Below are 23647 nucleotides of genomic sequence, written 5' to 3' on the forward strand. Positions count from 1 at the left end.
AGCAAGAAAAAGAGGGCTTCCCTTTTTTAAAAAATTATTTTTACTAACATAAAATGTATTATTTGCCCCGGGGGTACAGGTCTGTGAATCATCAGGCTTACACACTTCACAGCACTCACCGGAGTGCATACCCTCCCAAGTGCCCATCGCCCAACCACCCTCTCCCTCCCTCCCTCCCCCCAGCAACCCTCAGTTTGTTTCCTGAGATTAAGAGTCTGTTATGGTTTGTCTCCCTCCGAATCCCATCTTGTTTCATTTTTTCCTTCCCCACTCCCCATGCCCCCCAACCCTGCCTCTCAAATTCAAGAGGGCTTCTCTTAAGGAAACTATTTTCCCCCCTCTCTGCTATCAGACAAGCCAATTTCAAAGTGAGCCCTAATGATTTGTGCAAGAATTAGTCAGTCTCCAACATCCTGAATTTTCCTTTTTGATGCAACCTTGTTAAGTAGATGGCCTTAGTAAGAATACAGAACAGGCCAGGGAGGGAACCGACTGTTAGACTAGGAGGAGGCGTCCTCACTCACTGGCCTAGGCTTCTGCCCTCAGCCGGTTCTGCTCTGCGGGGTGTGGTACACAGGGCACTGCAGTTAGGGATACTTTGAGTGGTAGTACCAGAAAAGCTGACTCAAGCTGTCTTAAGGGATAAAGGGAACCTGTTCGCTCACATAAGTGAAGCTTCGAGAAGTTGATTAGCTTCAAGCAAAGCTTGATCCAAAGCCTTGGATCCTTAGTCCTCAAGTATGATGAAAAACCATGGTTCCTTCTGAATTTCAAATTTCCCTTCAATATGAGAGTTCATCCTAGGACACCCCACTATAAAGTGAGTCACTTTGCTAGTAGGCACCTTCCAGGATTTACAAGTTATCCTCTTGAGACCCCTACACTGGGCTTCAAGAGGAGGAGAGGTGATGACCTTACCTTCACAAAGGTGGAGCCCACTAGGTTGGCCTCTCTCTTTTCTCTCTCTCTCTCTCTCTCTTTATTACTCTCCCCTGAGAGTTAGCAAATAATATTGTTCATCAGGGAACTATGTAGATAGAGGATCTGAGAGAGACAGAGAATGAGACAGTCAGATATACACAGAGAGAGAGAGAGAGATAAGAGATAAGGGGATAGGGGAGAGAAAGGAGTATTGGGAGGCAGCTGTGTTCCCACTACATGGACTGAGTTTTCCACTGGATTCCTAGAATGAAGAGTGTGTACATTTAACATTTTGATAGGAACTGGTTATTGCTCTCTACAAACCTGATCAAAATTCCACTTTTGATACTAAAAATTAGTTTAAAACAAAAAGAAGTATGCCTGGGATGCCTGGGTGGCTCAGTTGGTTAAGCGGCTGCCTTCGGCTCAGGTCATGATCCTGGCATCCAGGGATCGAGTCTCACCTCGGGCTCCTTGCTCAGCAGGGAGCCTGCTTCTCCCTCTGCCTCTAGCCTGCCACTCTGTCTGCCTGTGCTTGCACTCTAACAAATAAAATCTTGAAAAAAAAAAAAGGGGGGGGGCGCCTGGGTGGCTCAGAGGGTTAAAGCCTCTGCCTTCAGCTCAGGTCATGATCCTGGGGTCCTGGGATCAAGCCCCGCATCAGGCCCTCTCTTTGGTGGGGAGTCTGCTTCCTCCTCTCTCTCTGCCTGCCTCTCTGCCTACTTGTGATCTCTCTCTCTGTCAAGTAAATAAATAAAATCTTTTAAAAAAAAAAAAAGAAGTATGCCTTATCAAAAAATGATTAAACATTTGCATTTCTCATAAGTATGTTGGATTTCCCCCTTTTGAATTTTACAACAAACACCCTGACTAAGTCTTCCTTTCTTATACTTAAAAACATGACCTAGGCCAGGTTTCAGCAAATTTTTCTAAAAGGGTCAGATAGTAAACGTTTTTGGCTTTGTAAACATACAGGCTCAGATGCAGCTACCCAGTGAAGGCAGTCCCGGACACTGTGTAACAGAATAAAACTTTATTTATGAGACTGAATCATAATGGATTTATTCTGAGAACTATAGCTTGTGAACCGTGATCTCGGTAATCCGTCTGATAAATAAATCTGGTGTTCACAACAGAAGTCTCAGTTGCATATAGTGGCTGATTATTTTTTCTTCTCTTATGTTAGCCACTGCTTTTGTGGAGCATGGATTCTAGGAAACTAATATCCAGGCAAGATGTCTATTGCTGTATGCACCTTATTAAGAAACGAGTGATAAGTCCTTATTGCTGAAGTCACTGGTTTTTGGTCTTCTGTCTGCATGTAAATCACTTGAGGGTTTGGATCTCCAGCTCCAAACCCAAGAAATTCTGTTGCCAGCATTTTAAACAATCATCCCTTGTGGTTCTGGAATACTGAGAAATGCTGGCATAGGCTTACATCTTCGTTATATTATTTATTAGCTGCCTGACCATGGGCAAGTTGTTTCACTTCTCTGAGCCAACATTTCCTCTTCTGCCAAATGGAAACCTTGGTGAAATTATTAGGATCGAAAGGACAATGCATAATTTTGTTCATGGGAAAATGCATGAATATACACAAAGAATGAAAATAGTTAATGTATATACACTATATGCTAGGTAGGTAATATTTCATCATCACTGTTTTCTAAGCTAATGCTTTGTGTTTTAGCTCTCAGGAATGTGTAGAGACAGGTATTACCATCATTTCCTTTCTGCTGACTTGCCCTTTTCAGATTTTCTTACTCTTCGCCCCTTAGCCCACCACCCCCCCCATCATTTTTTCCAACTGGAGATCCTGACTTCATCATAAAACAAAACCCATAGAAGCACCCAAAAGACTGGTTTGGTTTTGAGAAATTCCATTATTTCATGCAGCTGAACACAGAAGTGGTAAATAACATTCTATAAATATTTGTTGGTTGATGGTTTTGAAATGATTTCCCCCTAGAAAATGCTGAGCATAAGCACCTACATGCTTGTGCCAACCACTGTGTGATTGGAGGGGCGCTGGGGCGTGGTGAAGAGAGTGCTGTAGGAGCGCTCCCTGCAGGCAGTCAAGAGTGCGTGGAAATACATTACAAAGATGAGTCTAAAGAAGTTTAAATTCACATCCAGAAAGAGGCCCAGAGTGTAATAGCTTGATAACCGGCACCTAGCACAGGTAGCTTCAAGAGTTGAAGGAACATTCTTCCCTGGGCTCAGGTCCCTGCTCCCTCATTGTATCTAGTTTCTTATTGTTCCCAGGCCACTCAGGGATTCAGCTCCGGTCAATGATGTCCTTGGCTCCAGGGGTGGGGCTGACACAGACCTCGTGCCTCTTTGGTTGGAAAGCTGTGAAGAAGGATGGAATTATAAAAATTGAGGAATCAGCAGGAGAATTCCCGGTCCCACATTACTCCGGCTGAATTCTCTTTGTCTTAGGAAACTCAGAGTCCGCCTCCTTCCTCAGGACTGTTTCTCCAGCCTCAGACTCCTAGACCTTTCCTCAGTGACTGTTGTGGGTGGGTCTCCTCAGGAAGTCTCCCCTGTGCCTGGGGAAGCTCTCCCCTGGCTCCCAAGCCCCAGGCCAGGTTAGAGAATACCCCTATGGTCTCTTCTTATGTCCTGCCACTGGATAAGACCTCAAAGGTCTGGGTTTCCTAGAATGGCTCTCATCCACCTGTGATGCCTTTGTAGGCTGTTCCCTATACAGAGTCCTGCTGGCTCCATTTTTGCATGTCCTGCCTCTCCCCAGAGATGGGCAAGAGGACCAGCTCTGGCTGCTGGTCTCATAATAGCCATCTACCATGTTGCTAGGAATCTGCCAGGAGGACATAGAAAAAGCAGCAGATCCTTGGGGGCCTTTGTGTACTACGAGGAAAGAAGCAGCCTGAGCTGGAGTCATTTTTTATCACGATAGTGAACCAGCTCCTTCTGCCTAATGATAAAATTAGAAGAAAGAGGCTAGAGATAGCATTGTTCAATAGTAAGAATCTTCGAGCTCTAATTTTTTCCCTTAGCTTTTATCTTGTTCTTTCATTTGGGACATGTTCCTCTGTCTCCTCGCTCTGCTTGACTCCGTGTTTCTACATACTGAATGAAACAGCTACCCCTATCAGCTCTGAGGGAGAACTTTGGAGTTCAGCTTTACCCCCAACTCTCTGTATCTCTCAAACCCTGGTGATTGTCCAAGCAACCTGTTCTATTTTTTTTTTTAAGATTTTACTTATTCATTTGACACAGAGAGAGAGAGAGAGAGAGAGAGATCACAAGTAGGCAGAGAGACAGGCAGAGAGAGAGGAAGAAGCAGGCTCCCCGCTGTGCAGAGAACCCGATGTGGGGCTCGATCCCAGGACCCTGGGATCATGACCTGAGCTGAAGGCAGAGGCTTAACCTGCTGAGCCACCCAGGCGCCCATCCTGTTCTATTTCTGATAGCTCCTGGTTGTCGAGGGTGGGGCAAGACCTGTCAGTGTCCTGAGGGAGAAGATCTCAGTCAGCCTCCAGGGCCAGGAAACAGGCCTTCCCCCGGGAGATGGCTTGTGTGTCAGCCGCTGCTTGTGCAGTACCCTGGAGTGGTAGGCTGCTCTCCCTGATCTTACAGTTCCCTGGGACCCAGAAATGCACCACAAAAACTGGAGCACCAGATATGTGAAAAGGTCCCCTCCCAGAGATACTGCTGCTGTGGAGCACAAGAAAGGCCCTCTGTCTGGGAGAGAATCCCAACAGGCCCTGCAGTCTGAGTGCTTCACCAGGTTTCCTAGTTCTCTCAGGGCTTTGGGTCTTGGGGACTTGAACCGCGTTGGTTTTCAAAGCCAGGTGTCTGGGGATTGTCTCTCAGGTGCAGTTCTTAACAGTTGGGGTGTCTGTTGTGGGGTAGGGTCCCTTGGCTCCTCAAGGAGAAGCTCCTGACTGAGCATCACAGTGTGCGAGCGGGAGGGAGATGCCTTGGGTAACCACAAGGCATAGGTTATTGTGAGGCTGTTGCTCTGTCTTCTAACTTACCTCCATGGGGTGGTGCTCCACTAGTTTTCCAGTCTTTTCCAGAGCAAATTGTTCCCCATGTCACAGTAGACTCTGTGAATCTGGGGGAGGAGTGGAGGTCCTATGGCGGATTTTCCTATGGCGCCATCTTGGACAGACCACTTCCTCTATCTCAGGCTTTTGCTCTAGTCTTGAGTTTGGTCTCTATTTCCCCTCTGCAGGAAATGCAGCTGATGGAACAGTCTGGTGCTTGTTCCAGTTCTATTGGGGGAAAAGGAGAGATTTTCTCTGTAAATCACCTGTAAGTTGGCACTGGGGTGAATTTATTACTCGGTTGATCCCTGGGAAGCTGTTGAAGCTGGATTCTGCCCCTGTTGAAAGTGTCCCCCTTCCCAAAGTAAGACAAGTCCCCATCCTGCCCTCCAGGTACATAGACTAGAATACTAAAACTCCTTTGGAAAGAATAGCCACCTTAACAGGTAATGCAGGGCATTTTGAAAAGCCCTTGGGAAGCCCTCTATTTCACTTGGCTACCCATAGAACCTTCGCATTGTGGTCTGAGAGCAGAAAAACAACAGGAAATGGCAGCAGGAGACACATGAAAGGCAGCCTGGGAACAGAGAGCCATGGTGAGGAGGATAGTGGGGACCCAAGAGGGTGGGCCAGAATGAGACTCGCTCTTGCCAGCTTTCTTCTGGGGTCCCTTATTTTTTTTTTTCAGGTGTGCTCTGGACCTTGGGGAGATGGAAACTTAGGGTGAGGAGAGAGGAAGTTTGTAAGTACAGTGACGCCTTGTTGACTTGTAAATACAAGAGGGGTCTTGGGTAACCACAAGGCATAGGGTATTTGCAAGAATGGTTCAAGTGCTCAATTGACTAGGGCTGTTTATGGGGAAGTGGTTTCCCCAGCAAGAGGAGGTGAGATGTTGGTGTCATCCCGGGACCACACTTAGCTGGGTTCTTCTCATTAGAGCTATGTAGTCATAGTTTCCCCCAGCAGAACCAAAATTTCTTTATGATTCCATAGCTGTTCTTACTAATAGACATGACATGCAATGATGCCATGAGTCCTGGCCAGCATACCCAGTTTAAATTGCACCCACATGGACAGAGTCGTAATAGCAAAGACTGGGCTGCAAGAGGGACTGAGCGTGCAGGCAGCCTTTCAGACACCACTCATTCTAGAGATGCATCAAGGGCCCAAATGTACAAGGCAGACAGCATAAACACATGTTGGATATGGGCACTAACGCACATAAAGAACTTTAAATTACCTTTGCCTTTGACCTTGATAATCCATGACTAGGAATCTATTTCCTATGTAGATGAATTCAAATATGAAAAAAATATGTCTCTGGCATATTGATAGCAATTTAAACTTACCCAATTTAAATTACTTACAGTAAGAAAATAATGAAAAAAATACGGTATCTTCACTCGAGTTGCTATTTGGGAAGCTTTACAAATAATGCAATGTCATGGAAAATATTTATGTTATGATAAGTTAAAAGGAAAACCCAAAATGCAAATTGCCTTTATCTTAATCAGGGCCCACTCCATGTGTTGGGTTGTGGTCAATTTCATATGATATTTTTTCGCAAATACTGTTCCCCGAAAGGAAGGGGAATAGAAGAAGTAAGTATGAGGTGTCCTCTGTCATCTATGCCTTTGTCCATCCAATTCTCCTATTTTCTTCACTATGGCAAGTTCTGTAATGTTGGTTCATTGTTCTGGGTGTCAGCTTTTTGCCCTGTCCCCAGTCTTCTGCTTCAGGGTCTGTGGCGCTTGTGTCCTACCCCACTTAGCATGTCCTGGAGTGGAGATGCAACCTTAGTTTTTGGAAGTTGGTTTAGCACCATGAAGAGCTTCATGTCTCTTTAGCCTCAAATTTGAGTCATTGTCATTTATAAGGCAACAGGAAGTATACAAGTCAGCGTGTTCCTAAAAATAAAGTAATTCAGGAAGATGGAAGACTAACCGTTTCTAACCCAGAGAGCAAAGGAGATGGAGCATTTATCACCTACAAAGAATTAGTGCCTTTCAGATAGTAAGAAAAAAGTCCACTGGAAAAGGACAAACATATTACAGCGAACATGTATTTTGCTGACCGGCATCCCTCCTGGTACCAGAAACCCACATTTCCCTTGGGAAGCCTCTCTTCCCCATGATTCTCAGGCTTTAAGATTATGTGACGTTCATCTATCACAGATCCAGGTATGCGCCTTGAGTGGCTTAAGCAAATCCATGGAACGCATCCCTAAAGCCACAGTGACTGGTTAGGAACTGGGTTTCTGACTTAGGGGTCAGTCAAATCCAAAAGAACCTAGTGATTTTCTTCAACGGGGACACAGGCTCTCTGCCTGCAGACAGCGAGCAAGGATTCATGTGACTTTGGAAGGTGCCAGCAGCCATCCTGGGGCTCTGGCATGGACCGAAGTCAGGGAAGCAAACAGGACTCGGGGGTTGCCATGGGGCTTCCACATGCAGCCTTCCCTGGAGCCAGTACCCTTCAGCCTTGGGGCCACAAGGCTCATTTAAAAAAAAAAAATTATTTATTTTATATCTTTTCAGTGTAACAGTATTCATTGTTTTTGCACCACACCCAGTGCTCCATGCAATACATGCCCTCCTTAATACCCACCACCTGGTACCCCAACCTCCCACACCCCCACCCCTTCGAAACCCTCAGGTTGTTTTTCAGAGTCCATAGTCTCTCTTGGTTCACCTCCCCTTCCAATTTCCCTCAACTCCCTTCTCCTCTCTAACTCCTCTTGTCCTCCATGCTATTTGTTATGCTCCACAAATAAGTGAAACCCTATGATAATTGACTCTCTCTGCTTGACTTATTTCATTTAGCATAATCTCTTCCAGTCCCGTCCATGTTGCTACAAGGCTCATTTATTCAAGCATCTCTGAGTTAGGTTAGTTTGTTTGTTTCCGGGTCCCCTCCACTCCCCCCAAACCACCAGCATCCTGAGAAATGCAGAGACCTGGTCTGGGCGGAGGTAGAGGGTCTGTGAATAGTAACAGCCCCCAAATGAAGCGTGGGATCGGCTGACCTGAAGAAGTAGGAGGAAGTTTGCCAAGGACCTCATTAAATGCAGTGCTATTTAAACTTTGTGTGCATCAGTATTACCTGGAGCCTTGTGAAAACAGATGGCTGGGCTTCACCCCCTAAAAGGAAGAGAAGGGGTTGCTTAGGATTTGCATTTTTACTATGTTCCCAGGTGGTACTCATGCTGTCTGGAGACTGCCTCTTGAGAACAAGCTAACGTGGTTGGACTGGGCCCTACTGTCTCTTGGTGCTAAAGGCCCTGTGCCAAGTGCTAAATCTGCAACATTGAGGAATTTGATAGGGAAGAGTCTAAATATTGGAATAGAAAAGCTACTTCTTGCATCCATCAGTGAGGTCCTCTAGGAGAGTTTAGACTACTTGGAAATGGCCTTATCTGAAATCAGAAAAGGAAACAACTCATCTTTGCTAAGAAAGGCTCTTCCAACCCACCAGCTAAGAGCCAGACCTTTGCAGTCTCTAAGGGCTGCATATGCAGAATTTTCTCCTTGAAGCTAAAGTTAGTGCAAGCAGAGGCAGGGAGGTGGGGAACTGCACAGGAGATAAAGCGGGGGTCTAACTGCACCCCTCACCCTCACTCCCCACCTTCTCCGATGAAATGTTTATCTCTAACAAGGACAGTCAGCTCTGTGTGAAGGTGCAGGGAGGACGTGGCTTGGGGCGAGGTATCAGTTATTCATCATTTCCATGCATTGCCACACTTCTGCAGGGGCGACGTCGAGGCAGAGGTGTAGGGGTGGCTGTGGGACTGAGGTCTGTGCTGGGGAGCTCGCATTCCCACCCCCCCCAGTTAACATGCAAAATATACGACTGGACAAGCTTTCTGTTCTCTACTTGTAGATGACGCATGGAACTGATCAGAAGCAGAGAGATGAGAAACCTATCGTTAGAAGGGTGTTAATTGCTGAAGAAACCACAAGACCAGCCAGAAATGGCTGTTGATTGCTCAACACTCAAGGCAAAGCCCGGGCTCCTAGCTCACATGGACAGGAGTGGGCAGCCCCCAGAGAAGGGCTCCTCCCCCATTCATATCTCAGAGGAGTCCGGGGAGGACATTGCCCAGGGAGGTCCAGCAGAGAGGCTGACCGAGGGTCTCAGCCATGTCTCGGACTCTGCAGTGCCCCACAGGCTGATTAGCAATGCTATTGCCATTCTCCCCTTTCCAGCACGGGAGTCCTTGTTCTGTTTACGCTGTTCACGGTGCTTGTGTTTAGGGAAGGCTGCGCCTGGTTAAGCTTCTCCTTTGACTCTGGGTCACGGGACCTTGAGAAATCATTCACTGTAAATAAGCAGTTGTTGTTGTTGTTGTTGTTGTTGTTGTTGTTGTTTGGTCTAAAGAGGCTGGACACCAACAGTGAAGAAATGGTGACCGTTCCATTGCTTCTTTGGGAACAACGACTATTCCTCCCATTCTCCTGGTGGTGTCTACACACTTATCATGGGTGTGGGGGGTAATGGTGTTAGGGGAGTGGGGCTCCTCGGAGTGGAAGGGGATTGTAAAATGTTGCCTGAGAGGAGGTGAGTGTGTGTGTGTATGTGTGTGAGAGAGAGAGAGAGAGATGGAAGTCTCTGGCAAATGACTTGTTTGTCACATTACCCTCTCTATATGAAAGCCATGATGGCATCAAGAAAGACTGTTAGGACTGGCCATGGCAAGCTCTATTTTCTGTGTCAACTCAGGATCACTAGAGAGTTATTCCAGTGGATGGAGGATCACCCATCAAAGCATAGGGTCACATGAGAGAACGATGCATCCTTGTTAAAGATTAAATAAAAGAGAAGTGCAGAAAATAAAAAGGTGGAGTGTCCATTACTAAAAAATAAGTAATAATATTCATTTCCTCTAAGAAACCACAGCTAGCTACTTGACAGGTATCTTTGCCAAATGTTTGCCCTTGTGAATTTATATATATATATCTATACATATAAATAAATACATAAATGTATAAAAATAAAAATATATAATACATATTTAATATTTATATATTTATGTATTTAATATATAATAAATACATATAAATATATATATTATATATATTGGATAAAATATATATGTTATATCCAATTTTGGATTAAAAATTAAATTATTCTAGTTCGTCGTCTGGCGGCAACCATGGCGGGTCAAGAGGATCCGGTGCAGCGGGAGATTCACCAGGACTGGGCGAACCGAGAATACATTGAGGTCATCACCAGCAGCATCAAGAAAATCGCGGACTTTCTCAACTCATTCGATATGTCTTGTCGTTCAAGACTTGCAACACTAAACGAGAAATTGACAGCCCTCGAACGGAGAATAGAGTACATTGAAGCGCGGGTGACAAAAGGTGAGACCCTCACCTAGAGCTATGCCATGCTGCTGCTGGGAAGTTGCTTCATGGAACGCAGGCCGACGTGGGAAAGGCCCCAGCAGCCTCAGCTCCTTCCTCTCTCCTTAAAGAGCAACAGGGCTTATTCTTGTTTTTGGTTTTTATTATTTTTTTTTTTTCAAAAGTGTGGCCTTTGGGTTCTGCCATGTACGTCGGTGTGTGATGTGGCATGTGGGAAGACATCCAGGGAAGCTCTTGGAACCAACATTAGGCATTTTATCTTTGAAGTAACATTTTGTAGAACTATCTGTCAATGTATGAGGCGCTCAGAGCCAGACGCCTGGGACTCTGTTAAGGTCCTCCCCACCTCTCTTTCTCTCAGACTTTTCTTACAGCTCTCATTGCCTCTGCATTGATTCTGGAAACAGTCTTTGTCTCCTTTTCACCTTTGGTGGGGTTTGGGAGGCAGTCCTGGCCAAGACACTTATGCCCTGGCAAGGTGGCCGCCAGAGAATGTTGTTGCTAACCCACCAGTTTCTTGTCCTTCCAGGCCCCCACTTGGCTTGAAGGGACATGTTCAGAATTTTCTTTCTGTCACTTGGGGTATCTTTGCCTCTCATATTTCCCTAATAAACTCCTCAACTTAAAAAAAAAATTAAATTATTCTAAGCTGAATGAAATAATCATGGCTCACAAAAATGATATATATATAAAATATATATGATATATAATATATTATATATAATTATATATAAATATAAATTATAAATATAAATATATAAATATATATAAGCCAAAACCAATATATATAAACTAAAAGGAACATTATTCTATACATACATATATAAATATATATAAATATATATAAACCAAAACCAATATATATAAACCAAAAGGAATATTATTCTATACATACATTCTGTATCATGCGAGTAGAGTAGCAATGCCTATATTAGATGTAAGCACATGCAACCTTTGCACATAATATGATGCATACTTTCCATAAATATGTGTGTGTTTTTCTTTTTACTGATTGCAGAATTTTCCATGGACAGGCATCTCAGTCCTCTACTGACTTAGTCCTTTGCTGACAGTTGTTTCCATTAGCTTGCTATTCACAGACTGTGCTACAAAGAATATCCTTGTGCGTACATATTCTTGTCCTTTAGTAGGGCTGCTGCAAGACACATTCCTAGACATGGAATTAGGGCACATGCTATCTAGGTCTAATGCTACGGGCCTTTTAATGTTTTGCTTCATAGCAGCTTTTAATTATACGCTAAGGAGTTTGAGCAATACAATTCTGCACCAATTTTGGATAAAAAAATTAGATTATTCTAAGTTGAATGAAATAATCATGGCTCACAAAAATGAATACGTTCAGTTTTTCCACGAGTCTTTTTAACTTGTCTTCTGCAGAAAGGACTCTGGCTCAGTGTACATTCCTTATTGTTAAAACTGTGACTGGTGGGCGCCTGGGTGGTTCAGTGGGTTAAGCCGCTGCCTTCGGCTTGGGTCATGATCTCAGGGTCCTGGGATCAAGCCCCGCATCGGGCTCTCTGCTCGGCAGGGAGCCTGCTTCCTCCTCTCTCTCTGCCTGCCTCTCTGCCTGCTTGTGATCTCTCTCTGTCAGATAAATAAATAAAATCTTAAAAAGAAAAGAAAAGAAAACTGTGACTGGCAACCCACCTATTAACTAGCTCAGCTTTTACAGTTAGCCCAGAAACAGGCTTAGAGTATAAACCTACACGCCCCAAATGTGGGCTGTACTCCTGTAATGTTAGGCATTTACTTTGTGGAGCACGGATTATTCGGAAATAAGGTACAATATCCCTGTTCCTCTGTACAGAAAAGCACTGAATTTGGAAAGGAGTGGGGAGTCATGCTATTTCCATGGTTCTCAGCTGTCAACGTGCCTGGGGAACATATGATAAGGTCCGTAGAACTACCAATTCCCAGGTCCACACTTGAAGATTCTGATATGAGTATCTTTTTTTTTTAATATTTTATTTGAGAGAGAGTGAGCAAGAGAGAGTGGGGCAGAGGAAGAAGAAGCAGACTCCCCACTGAGCAAAGAAATCCACGTGGGACTCGATCCCAGGACCCTGAGATCATGACCTGAGCCAAAGGGGGGCTTAACTAACTTAGCCACCCAGACCCTTCTGATATAAGTGTCTTAAACAATCATTGCTTACGATTTGAGAACAGCTGGATGGTGTTTGGGATATAACTTTGCTAGTTTAAGAGTGAGTGTGTAGTTATATCAAAGTCTAGTTTTGGAACGTAGTTGTACCATTTACTTGGTGTATGCTCTTGGCCAAGTTGCTTAACCTCTCTGAGCCCGGCTAGAGTTTACTCTTGTATCACACGAGGATATTAGTGGTATTTAAACTGTACTGTTTCATTGTAAGGATCAAATGAACCCTGCTTAAAAAGGACTCAGCCTGGAGTAGGTCTCAAATATGTTAGCAATTGTCATTAAGAACGCTTCATTTATGACCAATATGCACTATGAATACTCTTCTTTTTTAGATTTTTTTCATTTTTTAAAAAGATTTTATTTATTCATTTGACAGAGAGAGAGTAGGCAGAGAAGCAGGCAGAGAGAGGAGGAAGCAGGCTCCCTGCTGAGCAGAGAGCCTGATGTGGGGCTTGATCTTGGGATCCTGGGATCATGACCTGAGCCTGAGGCAGAGGCTTAACCCACTGAGCCACCCAGGTGCCCTAATACTCTTCTTAATAATATCCATCAACATAGTGAATTTTCCCAAATACGTATGTTATGATTTCATTTATTAAGTATTCATGATGTCGGTGACCCAGAAATCCCAATTTCCCTCCATTTCGCATCTGCCTGTTTTTTACCTATTCTTCCTTTTGACCAGCGATTCTGATTTTCCAGACAAATGAAACCAAACTCAATGCCAGTTTCCTTTTCAAAAGACCATCTTTATTATTTCTCAGGGCTGAACACAGCACTGAACAGAAACATCTCATACACGTACACCGTCTGGTGGCTCGGGTGCCACTTCTGCCTAGAAAAAATGACGACAGTCACGCAGTCATCACCAATCACAGTGCAAGTGAGGGGAGCAGGGGAGGGCGGCGAGGAAGGTATCTTGGGGTCTCTCGGAGCACACGGTCCCAGAGAATGACATTGAACATAAATAACAAAAATTAAATAGTATAAATAAATTGGAATTTAAGTTAGAAAGAGTCCCAGAGTGTGGCTGTTTGGCAACAACCAGCCCGCAGAAGAGGTAGCTGTGGAGGTTGTAGGGGTGTTTCCAAGGCTCGGACCTCTGCTCTCCAGGCAGCCCACTGAGGTCACTGGGTTCTCAAAGCTTCCGGGCCACTCAGGCATTCAGCTCCAGGTCGGTCACGTACTCCTGGACCCAGTCCTCAGTGGGGTCGGCACAGAGCTGGCGGCCTTTTCTGGTCTGGAAACTGCGGAGAGGGGTGGAAGGGTTATTTACTGAGGAATCCAGCAGCGGAACTCGGGGCCCGCTGTAGCCCCTCACCCCACCCTCTGCCCTGGACCCTCTGCCCGTCTCGGTCTAGAGACCTCCTCTCACTGTCTCACCACCACCGCCTCCTCCCAAGGGATCCTGCTGCCACCTCCTTTCTCCCTCCCTTCCCTCTGGGCTGGGCCAACCCTCCCTGACCTCGCACGTCCCTGGCCAGGTCAGGTCACACCTCAGAAACCTGGGTCCCACATGCCATTCCAGGATGGCGCCCCTGGCCAGTCTGTGCCCTCGGGTGCTGCCCCCACTCCAGACCCTCCCCATCTCCCCCAGAGGCAGGCAGGAAGACTGGCACTTACATAACACCAGGCTTGGAGCATTGGCTGCTGGTCTCAAAATAGTCGACTATGAACTTGCGTGTAATCTGCTTGGAGACGTAGGAGAAGCAGCAGGCGGTTGGGGTGTCCGCACCAACTGGAAGAGGAGAGAGAATGAGCCTGAGTCACAGTTCAGAAGGAAAAGTCAGATCTGAGGTTGGATCTCTGAGAGGATGAGGAAGACTCAGAGGAAGCCAGGGTCGCTCTGGGTACGGGCCGGCAGACAGGATCGCTGGAAAGTGCTGGGTGTCTTTGCCTAGAAGTGTGCCTGTCTCTGTTCTGGTTTCTGTCTGGGTCCTTCTTTGCCCTTGACTCTTTGTCGTGGGCAGACTTTCTTGATGTGATCTAAACATCCAAGCAGACTTTTTTCCTCTCTCTCTGGAAGTTTTGTCTGGCTCAAGGAGTCATGCCCCAGCAAAAGAGAAACCTTGGATGTCTTTCTTATGACATCCAAGGGACAGAGCCCTGGGGAGACCTCCAGGGAGTGAGGGGAAGGATGACCCCACTGAGAGAGGTCACCAGGCTTGGATCTTGCCTCTCACAAACTCATTTGCTTAGGGTCCCTATTTTGCCACCTGTAAAATGGAACTCCAACTCTCCTACCTCCCCCTAGCTCTCAGATCTGGGGACTGGAGCAGCTAAAACTCCTGTATAAAGACGAAAGTAAAAGTCTTGAAAAGAAATGCCACAGTTTTCAAGCCCTTTGAGAAGCTCCCTTTTTTTCTCTTGGGGGCTCCCAAGGCCGAAGACAGAAAGAGGAGTGGTCCGATTATGGGGACAGGGAGTGGGGACAGTTGTAACAACAACAGAGACTCACATGGTGCAGAGAAGACCTGGCTGCAGAGGGCCATGGTGCAGAGGAGGACGGCGAGGGCAGCCCCGGGAACCTTCATGTTGCTCAGCAGGGTACGGCGTGTGGGCTCGTTTGTCCGTGGGGTGGGCCTGGGCACTGGCTGCTGCCTCCGTCCTGCTGGAGTGTGAGCAGATCTCCCCTGCTCTTTATAGCCGCCCTGGTGGAAGGGGAACTGGAATCCGGGGGTGTGGAGGGAAATTTTTAAGCACAGTGGTGTCACGCTGAGTATTTCACAACTCAGGGTCCTAGGGGACCACAGGGGTTCAGGATATCCAAGAATAGCTTCTCCGAGCTCTAAGTTTCAGCCCGAAACTCATGACTTGTTCTGGTTTCTTGTGAGGAAATGGTTTCCCCCCGTGAGCGGGAGGAGAGGGCTATGTGTTGACCCGAGGCTATTCTTAGGCAGGCTTTTCCCATAAGAACTGATCTATACGTGAGCTCGCCAGCCCTGTCCTTCCCACAGAGCTGAGACTTCTGTGCTTCCTCTGCTGCGGGGCAGGGAGGGGGGTCATGCAGAGGGTGCCACACACCTGCCTCGGATGCAAGGCACTGACCTGGGGAATTCTCTCTGGGGGACCTGGAAGCATAGCACATCTCCATTTCTTGTCCTGTCATTAGACAGTCACCGGGTGACTAGAGGTTCTGGGTTAACATTGGATGAGGATCAGAAAGCACAGGAGATGTGGGTGTTCAGATGTCAGGAGTCTAAAAATATACCCTGTAGCCTAGAAAAGGCATTTCTAGGAAGGAGTTCTAAAGAAATAAACCCGAACACAGAGGCATCTTTAAACATAAAGACATCTGACGTAGCATCGCTCATGCTTCTAAAACGAGAAAACCCAAATTCTCCTCTATGAGGGGAGGATAAAGTAAACGCTGGATTGTTTGCTTCATTCATTAAACTGAGTGAAGTGAAATGGCGTAAATATATCATAACATCAGTTATAAAAAGGTAAGATGAAAAATTGTGCAAGATGAAGAATTATACAAATATGTGTATGTATGTGTAGCCATACATGTACGACAAATACTATAACCATGTGTATATATGGGATATAGATGTAAACACTAGGAACGGGAAAAACAAAAAGCATTGGGAATAAATGTCCCAAAGCACCAACAATAGCTATATTTGTGTCTATGGTCTATGGATAATTAATTTTTTGTTTTCCCCCTTTTCTAGACTTTTTTTCCCCTAAAGTGAGAATATATTACTTTCCTGGTCAGCCTATCAATTTATGAACCCATTTTGTTCTAAAACATTTACAGTATCACCCTTTGGAAAGTTGTTAGTTTGAAAGAAATTTTTGATATACTGACATTTCTGTCCAATGGTCTTTGTTAACATGAAGTTTTGATTTCCATTTCTCTGAACTCTTTTAAGAACCTGTGTGATATTTACATAAATTTTGACAAATTCAAAGCAGTTTTCATATTCTTTTCCAGTCATAATTTCAGTAGGGTGAAAAGGTCTCCTTTTCAGGCAAATCGACATGTTTTTTTCTTTTCTATCTTTTATTATTCTATTATTACATAATTAATAAACCTAATGCACAGTTGGCCTTTGTCCTCTAGATGCTCTCAGTCTGATAGGAGCAGGTAGAGTATATAAACAGGCAACTATAGCATTTAGCAGAAAGTGCCCAGATTCCTAGGAGAAAAATTAATGGAGGTTCACAGCACCAGGAGGAGGGAGAAATGACCTCCCTCAGGAGAGTCTGGGGAAGACATCACAGAAAGGAAGGAACTTTGCTTGGGTCTTGGAAGGTACACAGGATTCGAACACATATACATGGGGGGCGTAACAGTAAGAGGTCCAGCTGGTACAGTCACAGGTGTGGACTTGCCAGTTCAGAGGGAGGAGCAAGAAGTTTAGTGTAGCTGTATTGTGGCGGAGCAAACAGGGACAAGGAATTAGACTGGGGTCAAATCAGGAGGGTTTTGAAGTCCCCCAGAAGGGGCTAGAACAATGGTGAGAGTAAGACATAAGCAAAGTGAGGTCACACCTTAGGAATTCTCTCCTTCCTGTGTGCCTACAAGTCCTGCTCTTAACACACATGGGCTCGGGATGCCTGGGTGGCTCAGTTGGTTAAGCATCTGCCTTGGGCTCAGGTTGTGATCACAGGGTCCTGGGATCGAGTCCCACATTGGGCTCCTTTCTCAGTGGGGAACCTGCTTCTCCTTCTGCCTGCTGCTCCCCCTGCCTGTTCTCTCTCTCTCCCTCTCTCTGACAAATAAATAAATAAAATCTTAAACAAACGAAATACATGTGCCCTCTTTTCATCCCATCTCTAGGATTGCTAATGCTGGTCTTGGGAGAGGCTAAGGCAAGATCAAGGACAATGGCAGGTTACCCTGGGCTTCACATCTAAGTGTCTTCCCTTGTTACTGTTAATTCCAAAAAAGGAGACTATCACTTGTTTCAGTGGAAACTCTAAATCATATTCAATGCCTTCTCCTCTGCCCGCCCCCTCTTCCCCAGCCCTCAGCTGATGCCCTGAACTGCACACTCTCATTCACTTCTTGGGGAACCCCCCTTCAAACTTGTGATTCAGTTTCTGAGAGTTGGATGCTATCAGTTGGGAGGGCCAGAAGAAGGAACTGGAAACTGCTGAATCAACCTCTTTCCTGATAGTGGACCTGTAGTTACCGCACCAGCCACATAGCATTGTAATGTGTTATTTATGCAAGTTTCTCTCCAAACATTGAAACCATGTCCTGTTAATTTTTAACCAAATTCAAATCATGTCTTATTGGTTAACTTAAACCAAAGGCTAGCACACAATTATTATAACAAGATGAATTGTCTGAGATCATATCCCTTATATTTTTGTTCTTCTAATAAAGGTGCTTTACTGAATATTCAATTTTATCTTAGTGTTTATATATTTGTAAGTCTTTCCATATTAATCCTCAAATCAGAAAATAGTCCTTTGTCCTATGTGCTTTTCTTAGATGAGAAAATAACATACTTGTATACAGAGTATGTGCTTGATGTGCATATGTTGAATGAAAACTGTAAGAGGACTTTGGATGGTTGAGTTGGTTGAATGGGTCTTAGAAATTTCCTAGGTGGTAAGTTGATGTTACCAGGTGAAATGACTTTCCCAGGCTCACACAGATGGCTTTGGTCAGTTTAATATTTCCCTGTCTGTTTTTTGGCAGGTTATCTCCAATGGTGACCACAATGCTTGACACATAGTAGAGCTTAATAAATATTTGGTGAAGGAATGAATAAATCACTGATTTGACCAACAGTGTGTATTGTGCCCAAAGTCCCACTATGGAGCTGACATACTAACAGGAAGGAAAGAATCAGAAGGGTCCTGGTGTCGTGGTCTTGTTCTTTGGTGGAGCATCCAAACTCTCTCACATGGTGGTGACACCAAGTAACTAACAGTAGCATTGTGGTTTGGAGGGGCTTCATTTGTGTCCTCGCTTTCTGGCTCATTCCAGCCTCTTTGAGGTCCCATTCCAGTCCAAGAGAGCATCCTAGCCATGAGTGCAGGGAATTTTGGCTGAACAGTTCATGTTCTGCAACGTCACTGCCTTGTTCTGCACTGCTCACCCCTTCACTGCTTCCCATGCCCTGGCCCTGCTGGATGGGTTTCCTTCCCATTTCTGGCTCTGTGGCTCCACTGTCTTGGGCATTGGTCCCAACTCTCTCCCTTCAGCAGCAGGAGCTCCATGGACAGGCTTGCTGATAATAACAAACTGTTTGACCTAGCCTTGGCTCCCATTTTAAAGGTGTGGCCCCACTTTCAGGTAGGCAGAAACTATATCCCATCCTAGAGAGACAGTGTCTCATTAATGGGGCCCCTGCTTTCTATAGCAAGGCCCTTTGTGATCTTGGACTCTTCTTATCATTCTCCTCTGGCCATATTGCCTATGTAATAGAGCAAGGAATCCCTTTGGTATTGGATTATATCCAACCCTGCTCCCCCTTCTCTGTTCTCCAGTCAGTAAAAGGCATCTCTACCTACAAAGCTTCCAAGCCAGAAATCTGGGACTCACCTTTGACGCCTCCCTCCCTCTCATTTGCATCTATACTGTATTTGGAGTGAAGTATGTCTACTTCTCACTGTTCCCACTACCACTATCTTAGGTCAGGACCTCATCATTTCTTGCCATCATTTCTTGCCTCATCATTTCTTAGTGCTGTAAGAGTGTCCTGTTAACTGTTTTTCCTTCCAGTTTTGCCTCTCTTCAGTCTGTCCCATCGCATGCCATCCAAAGTGATTTTGCTAAAACTCAAATCAGTCTCTATCTCTCTCTGTTGAAAATATTTCAAATACCCTGCATGGTTTCCAACATGAAATGGAAGCTTCCCCTCCACGACCTGACCCCCGGCTCCCTCCTTGGTCTGTTTCTTGCCACTTTTAGACTTCCTGGAAACTCAGACTCAGTCCTGTGAAACACATGTAATTCCTTAAAAGTGCAGGCCTCTCCTTTGCTTTCTATGAATGAGGTGTCTGCTCCTCCTTCTGGGAGATCACAGGGCAGAGTGAATTCCTATAAGCACGGGTACATCCCATGATAGCTGCAGAGATGAGTATTTACAACAAATAAGGAAAGCCATGGTATAATAAATTCCCTTAATTTTCTAAGGACAAAGAAAACCCATGGATTCTACTCTTCAAAGACATGCAGAATGCAAAATTATAAGACATTTTACATCACAATAACAGAACTTTGGTTTTTAAGCTTTTAACATAATTTTTAAATTTTTTAAAATTTATTATTAACATAAACTTATAGTAAGCACATTTCCCTTTTCTGATTTACTTGTGCTCTGGAGACAGACCTCCTTTTTAAAAAAAAAAAAAGATTTTATTTATTTATTTGACAGAGAGAGCAATCACAAGTAAGCAGAGAGGCAGACAGAGAGAGAGGATGAAGCAGGCTCCCTGCTGAGCAGAGAGCCTGATGTGGGGCTCAATACCAGGACCCTGAGATCATGACCTGAGCCAAACGCAGAGGCTTTAACCCACTGAGCCACCCAGGTGCCCCAGGAGACAGACTTCCTTGATGTCGCTTCCAAATCTAACATGTAATAGCTCTGTGTTCTTCTGTAAATTAATTACCTCTCTGTGCTTCAGTTTCTTCATGTGTGAGGGGGGATAATGGTACCTGCCTCAGAGGACCCCCAGGAGGATAAAATACATTGGCATCTATGAATGTTATGTATAACATAACATATATGTATAACATATAACATAACATATGAATAACAGGCTTTAAATGTTACTGGCTCTTGTAAGCGCTGTGTTAGTGTTAGTTACTATCGTTATGTTAGTGTTATCTATCATTAGATATTACTGAACTATTCCAGTTAATCTATTTCATGTATTAAAAAAGGCACAGGTCTCTTGTTCTTTGACTGACAAACCCCAGCCCTATACTTTTTGCCTGGTTAATCATTCTTCAGATCTCAGCTAAATTTATAATAGAGAAATGTTAGCACAACCTACATGGCCTGACCTAAGTAACAGAATGGTTAATTATAACATTTTTAATAAAATTTTGGTATATCCATGCAATGAAATACCATGCATGCCCATTTGGAGTAACCTTTGTGTTTTTTAATGACATGGAAGAATGTAAAGTAACAAAAATAAGATATACTAGTTCAAGAAAAAATGGTATTGGACAATAGTAAAATACAAAATCATATACAGAATGCTGGCTCATTTTTGTTTTCTTATTATGCTTTCCTATGTTTTCTAATTTTTGTAGAGTGGTGATGTATATTTTCTATGGAAAAAAACAAACAAACAAACCTCAAGCGTTCCCTTTCTTGACATTTCACCATCACCTTCCAAAGCCTGTATCCCCAGTGCCTGAAACAGTGCCCAGAATACAGTAGACACTCAGTAAGGTTTTATTGAATTAGATTTCTTCTCTGATTGGATATTCTCTGTGACCAAACTGTAAAGAGCTTGAAACAGGTATAGAAGCACTGTTGGAAGGAAGAAAGATGCTTCCTAAAGAATACTGAAAGTCTTCCGAACCCTGGTGAGGCTTTAACCTTCTCTCAGGAAATGAACATCCCTAAAGTCACTGACTTCCACCCTTGACTGCAAAGAGCAGGCTGTGGTGGGTGACGAAGACCCATTTCCTCTTTAAGAAGAGTGAGTCTGCTGGCTTGAGGGGTGGAGTGATTGTCTCTGATGAACTGCTTCGATCACCTTCCTGTCTTACAGATTCCATCCTGAGCCCCCACACTTTGGATAATGTACTTATTTCTTCCTTCTACAATCCAGTTTCTGCTCCCATTTCCCTGAGTAACTTGACTACCACATTGGCAAGACCAAAGGATTTACCTATATTGGTTTATTGTCTTGGCAAAGTGACCACACAGTTAGCTCACGTTGGTGGTCCAGTCTCAACATTTGCTCACAAGGACTTCTCTAGTTTTGGGCATTCCACATCCTAGAGGCTAGTGTTCTTGGCCCTGACACCCAATGGTCTCCCCAATCCTCATGCATCTCAGTACTTTCCTTCTAGGTGGGCACAGAATGTCAGGATTGATTGCTTCTGTTTCCTGCTCCTCAACAGCTTTGTAATCTCTTCAGAGGGTCTGGTACCTTCTGGGACTTCCTATGTGTACAGTCTCAGAGGGTCATACCTGTAAAGGAAGTTCCAACCCAGGAGTTGGAAGACTTTGGTTATTGACACACATCCTGTGTGACCTTGATTAAGTCTTTGAACTACTCTGAGTTTGTATTCCCAATCTGCATAATGGCAAAACAGATCAGGATCAAATAAAACCATGAGTGAGGATCTGCTGGGGGAAATCAAAAGTACCGGGACCTCTGCAAGGTCCTGTTATTGCTGTAGCTAGTGGTCCTGTGTGTAGCCCTGGGAAGCTGGGAGGACAAGATGAGAAGACAGATGTGAAAGTGCCCAAAATGGAATTATGAGCACAGTGCTAGCAAGGGCATAAAAGGCAAAACCTCTATGTTACCACGAGTGAGGGGAAGTGAAGGGTTTCCCTGCTCAGAAGTGAGGAGGTGGACACAGGGATCCGTGGGACCAGTTTACTCTTGCTGCCACTCCTACAACCCTAAACTGGAAAGAGCTGAGTCTAGAAAAGTTTCCTTGATGATAAAACTACTGGGTATGTGGGTGGTAGGCAGAAGAAAGAAGAGAATTACCCCATTGAGGTTGGGGAACCACATTTTGGATAGTTTTTCAAAATGATCAGTTTATTTGTACTTCATTTAGCTAAATGGAGTTCACATCCTGACTCCATGTTACCTGTCACGTCCCCTCCAATTAAAACTGGTAGTTTGGCTGCCTCTGGACACCTATTAAGCAAATGTCTATTGAATACCTACTGTGTACACAGAGATAAGCATAACATGGTTTCTGCATCAAGGAACTCCCTTTGATGCAGAGAGGGAGACAACCAAATACGTTCTAGTTGATATTTAGGAGGGAGCTCTGGAAGAGCTGTAGGAGCATAGAGGAAGATATAGAATTTAGTTGGAAGAGAGGTGGGGAAGTTCTCTAAAGAAGATGAGCCCTTTTTTTGTTGTGTATTTGAGAAGGATTTTTTCTCATTCTCTATTGACTATTACTTAGAAATAACCTCCATGCATAAATCTCAGAAGCCATTGATTCAGCTTAACATATTGATAGAAGCCTTTGTACTTTTGGTGTGGAATTTCACTGGTGTGAACACAGCATTATTGTTGGGACCTTCACAAATAAAAGATTTTATCTCCATGAGCCAAAGGTCAAAGCAAGGCTAGGAAGCCAAAGTCAACAGTCAAATTCATTGTGTGGCTCAATGTAGACTAATTACCCATTCTTACCTATGACCATTGTCCTGTTGTTCCAGGGAAGAGGACTTCGTAATCCCTCCACAGCTTGAAGATATAGCACACCCCACTCATTTAGACAGAGGACTCCATGTTAGACAGAGGACTCCAATGACAGGGTCATTGGTTGAATGTCAAGTGCTCCTTCTTAGTGCACAGTGGGGTTTAGACTTGACTGGAGACCATTCATTGACAGCCAAGGGATGGCCTTCTCTACCCTTTGGGCTCCCTGACATTTTGTTTCTACCTCTGATATGATGCTTACCTTATTCCATCTCATGACATCGTTATTTCTGTCACTGTCTACACTGTCACTAGACTAAAACCTCTGAGGGCAGATTTGGGGCTTCCTTCAGCAGATGACTACTCAACTGAGTTGAATGGAAATGCCATGAATAACAAAGTCTGTAGATTTGGGGGAACATTAAGACATGTCTTCCTTCCCTTAAGGCAAGGTGCTTGATGCATGAACATGAAATCCCATCAACCAGGAGAGACAAAGTATCGCAGAACCTCAGAGCTGGAGATGGAGGACTTGGTAAAGATTGATACGTTGGAAGCAAGACTTGCACAAAGAAAAGCGTAAGGACAGGATGGAGAAGAGAAGTAGAGTTTGTGAGTGTATAGGTGGTGGTGGTTGGGGAGTGATGAAGTAAGATGACATTGAACTTTATTTAGTAGCCCTGAAGTACTCCAAAATGCTACCCTGATCCTTCCTAGCCCACATTTGTACAGCACCCAGGAGGCCTGGCTCTCATCTTTCCCTCTTCATTCTTCCTTCTCAGGGCAGAGGCAGGTAGCCATAGAGGCAGGGGTGAGCAGATGGGTCAGCGTGGGTGAGACGA

At 44.6% G+C, this 23647-nt stretch overlaps 2 protein-coding genes across 2 annotated transcripts; one reads left to right on the forward strand and one right to left on the reverse strand.

Annotated features, from left to right (window-relative positions):
• The first annotated feature begins 10076 nt into the window (after positions 1-10076).
• LOC116577307 (probable protein BRICK1) lies at positions 10077-10927 on the forward strand. Its single transcript, XM_032320324.1, has 3 exons — positions 10077-10360; positions 10418-10423; positions 10474-10927. Exon 1 carries the CDS (start codon positions 10090-10092, stop codon positions 10315-10317), a length of 228 nt encoding a protein of 75 aa, XP_032176215.1. The 5' UTR covers positions 10077-10089; the 3' UTR covers positions 10318-10360; positions 10418-10423; positions 10474-10927.
• Positions 10928-13210: 2283 nt separating this feature from the next.
• On the reverse strand, positions 13211-15126 carry LOC116577302 (C-C motif chemokine 3). Its single transcript, XM_032320318.1, has 3 exons — positions 14941-15126; positions 14106-14220; positions 13211-13729 (listed from the first exon to the last, which is right to left on the reverse strand). Exons 1-3 carry the CDS (start codon positions 15014-15016, stop codon positions 13639-13641), a joined length of 282 nt encoding a protein of 93 aa, XP_032176209.1. The 5' UTR covers positions 15017-15126; the 3' UTR covers positions 13211-13638.
• Between the last annotated feature and the right edge of the window lie 8521 nt (positions 15127-23647).

Source organism: Mustela erminea, chromosome 18, assembly GCF_009829155.1.
Source record: "Mustela erminea isolate mMusErm1 chromosome 18, mMusErm1.Pri, whole genome shotgun sequence".
Lineage (NCBI taxonomy): Eukaryota > Metazoa > Chordata > Mammalia > Carnivora > Mustelidae > Mustela > Mustela erminea.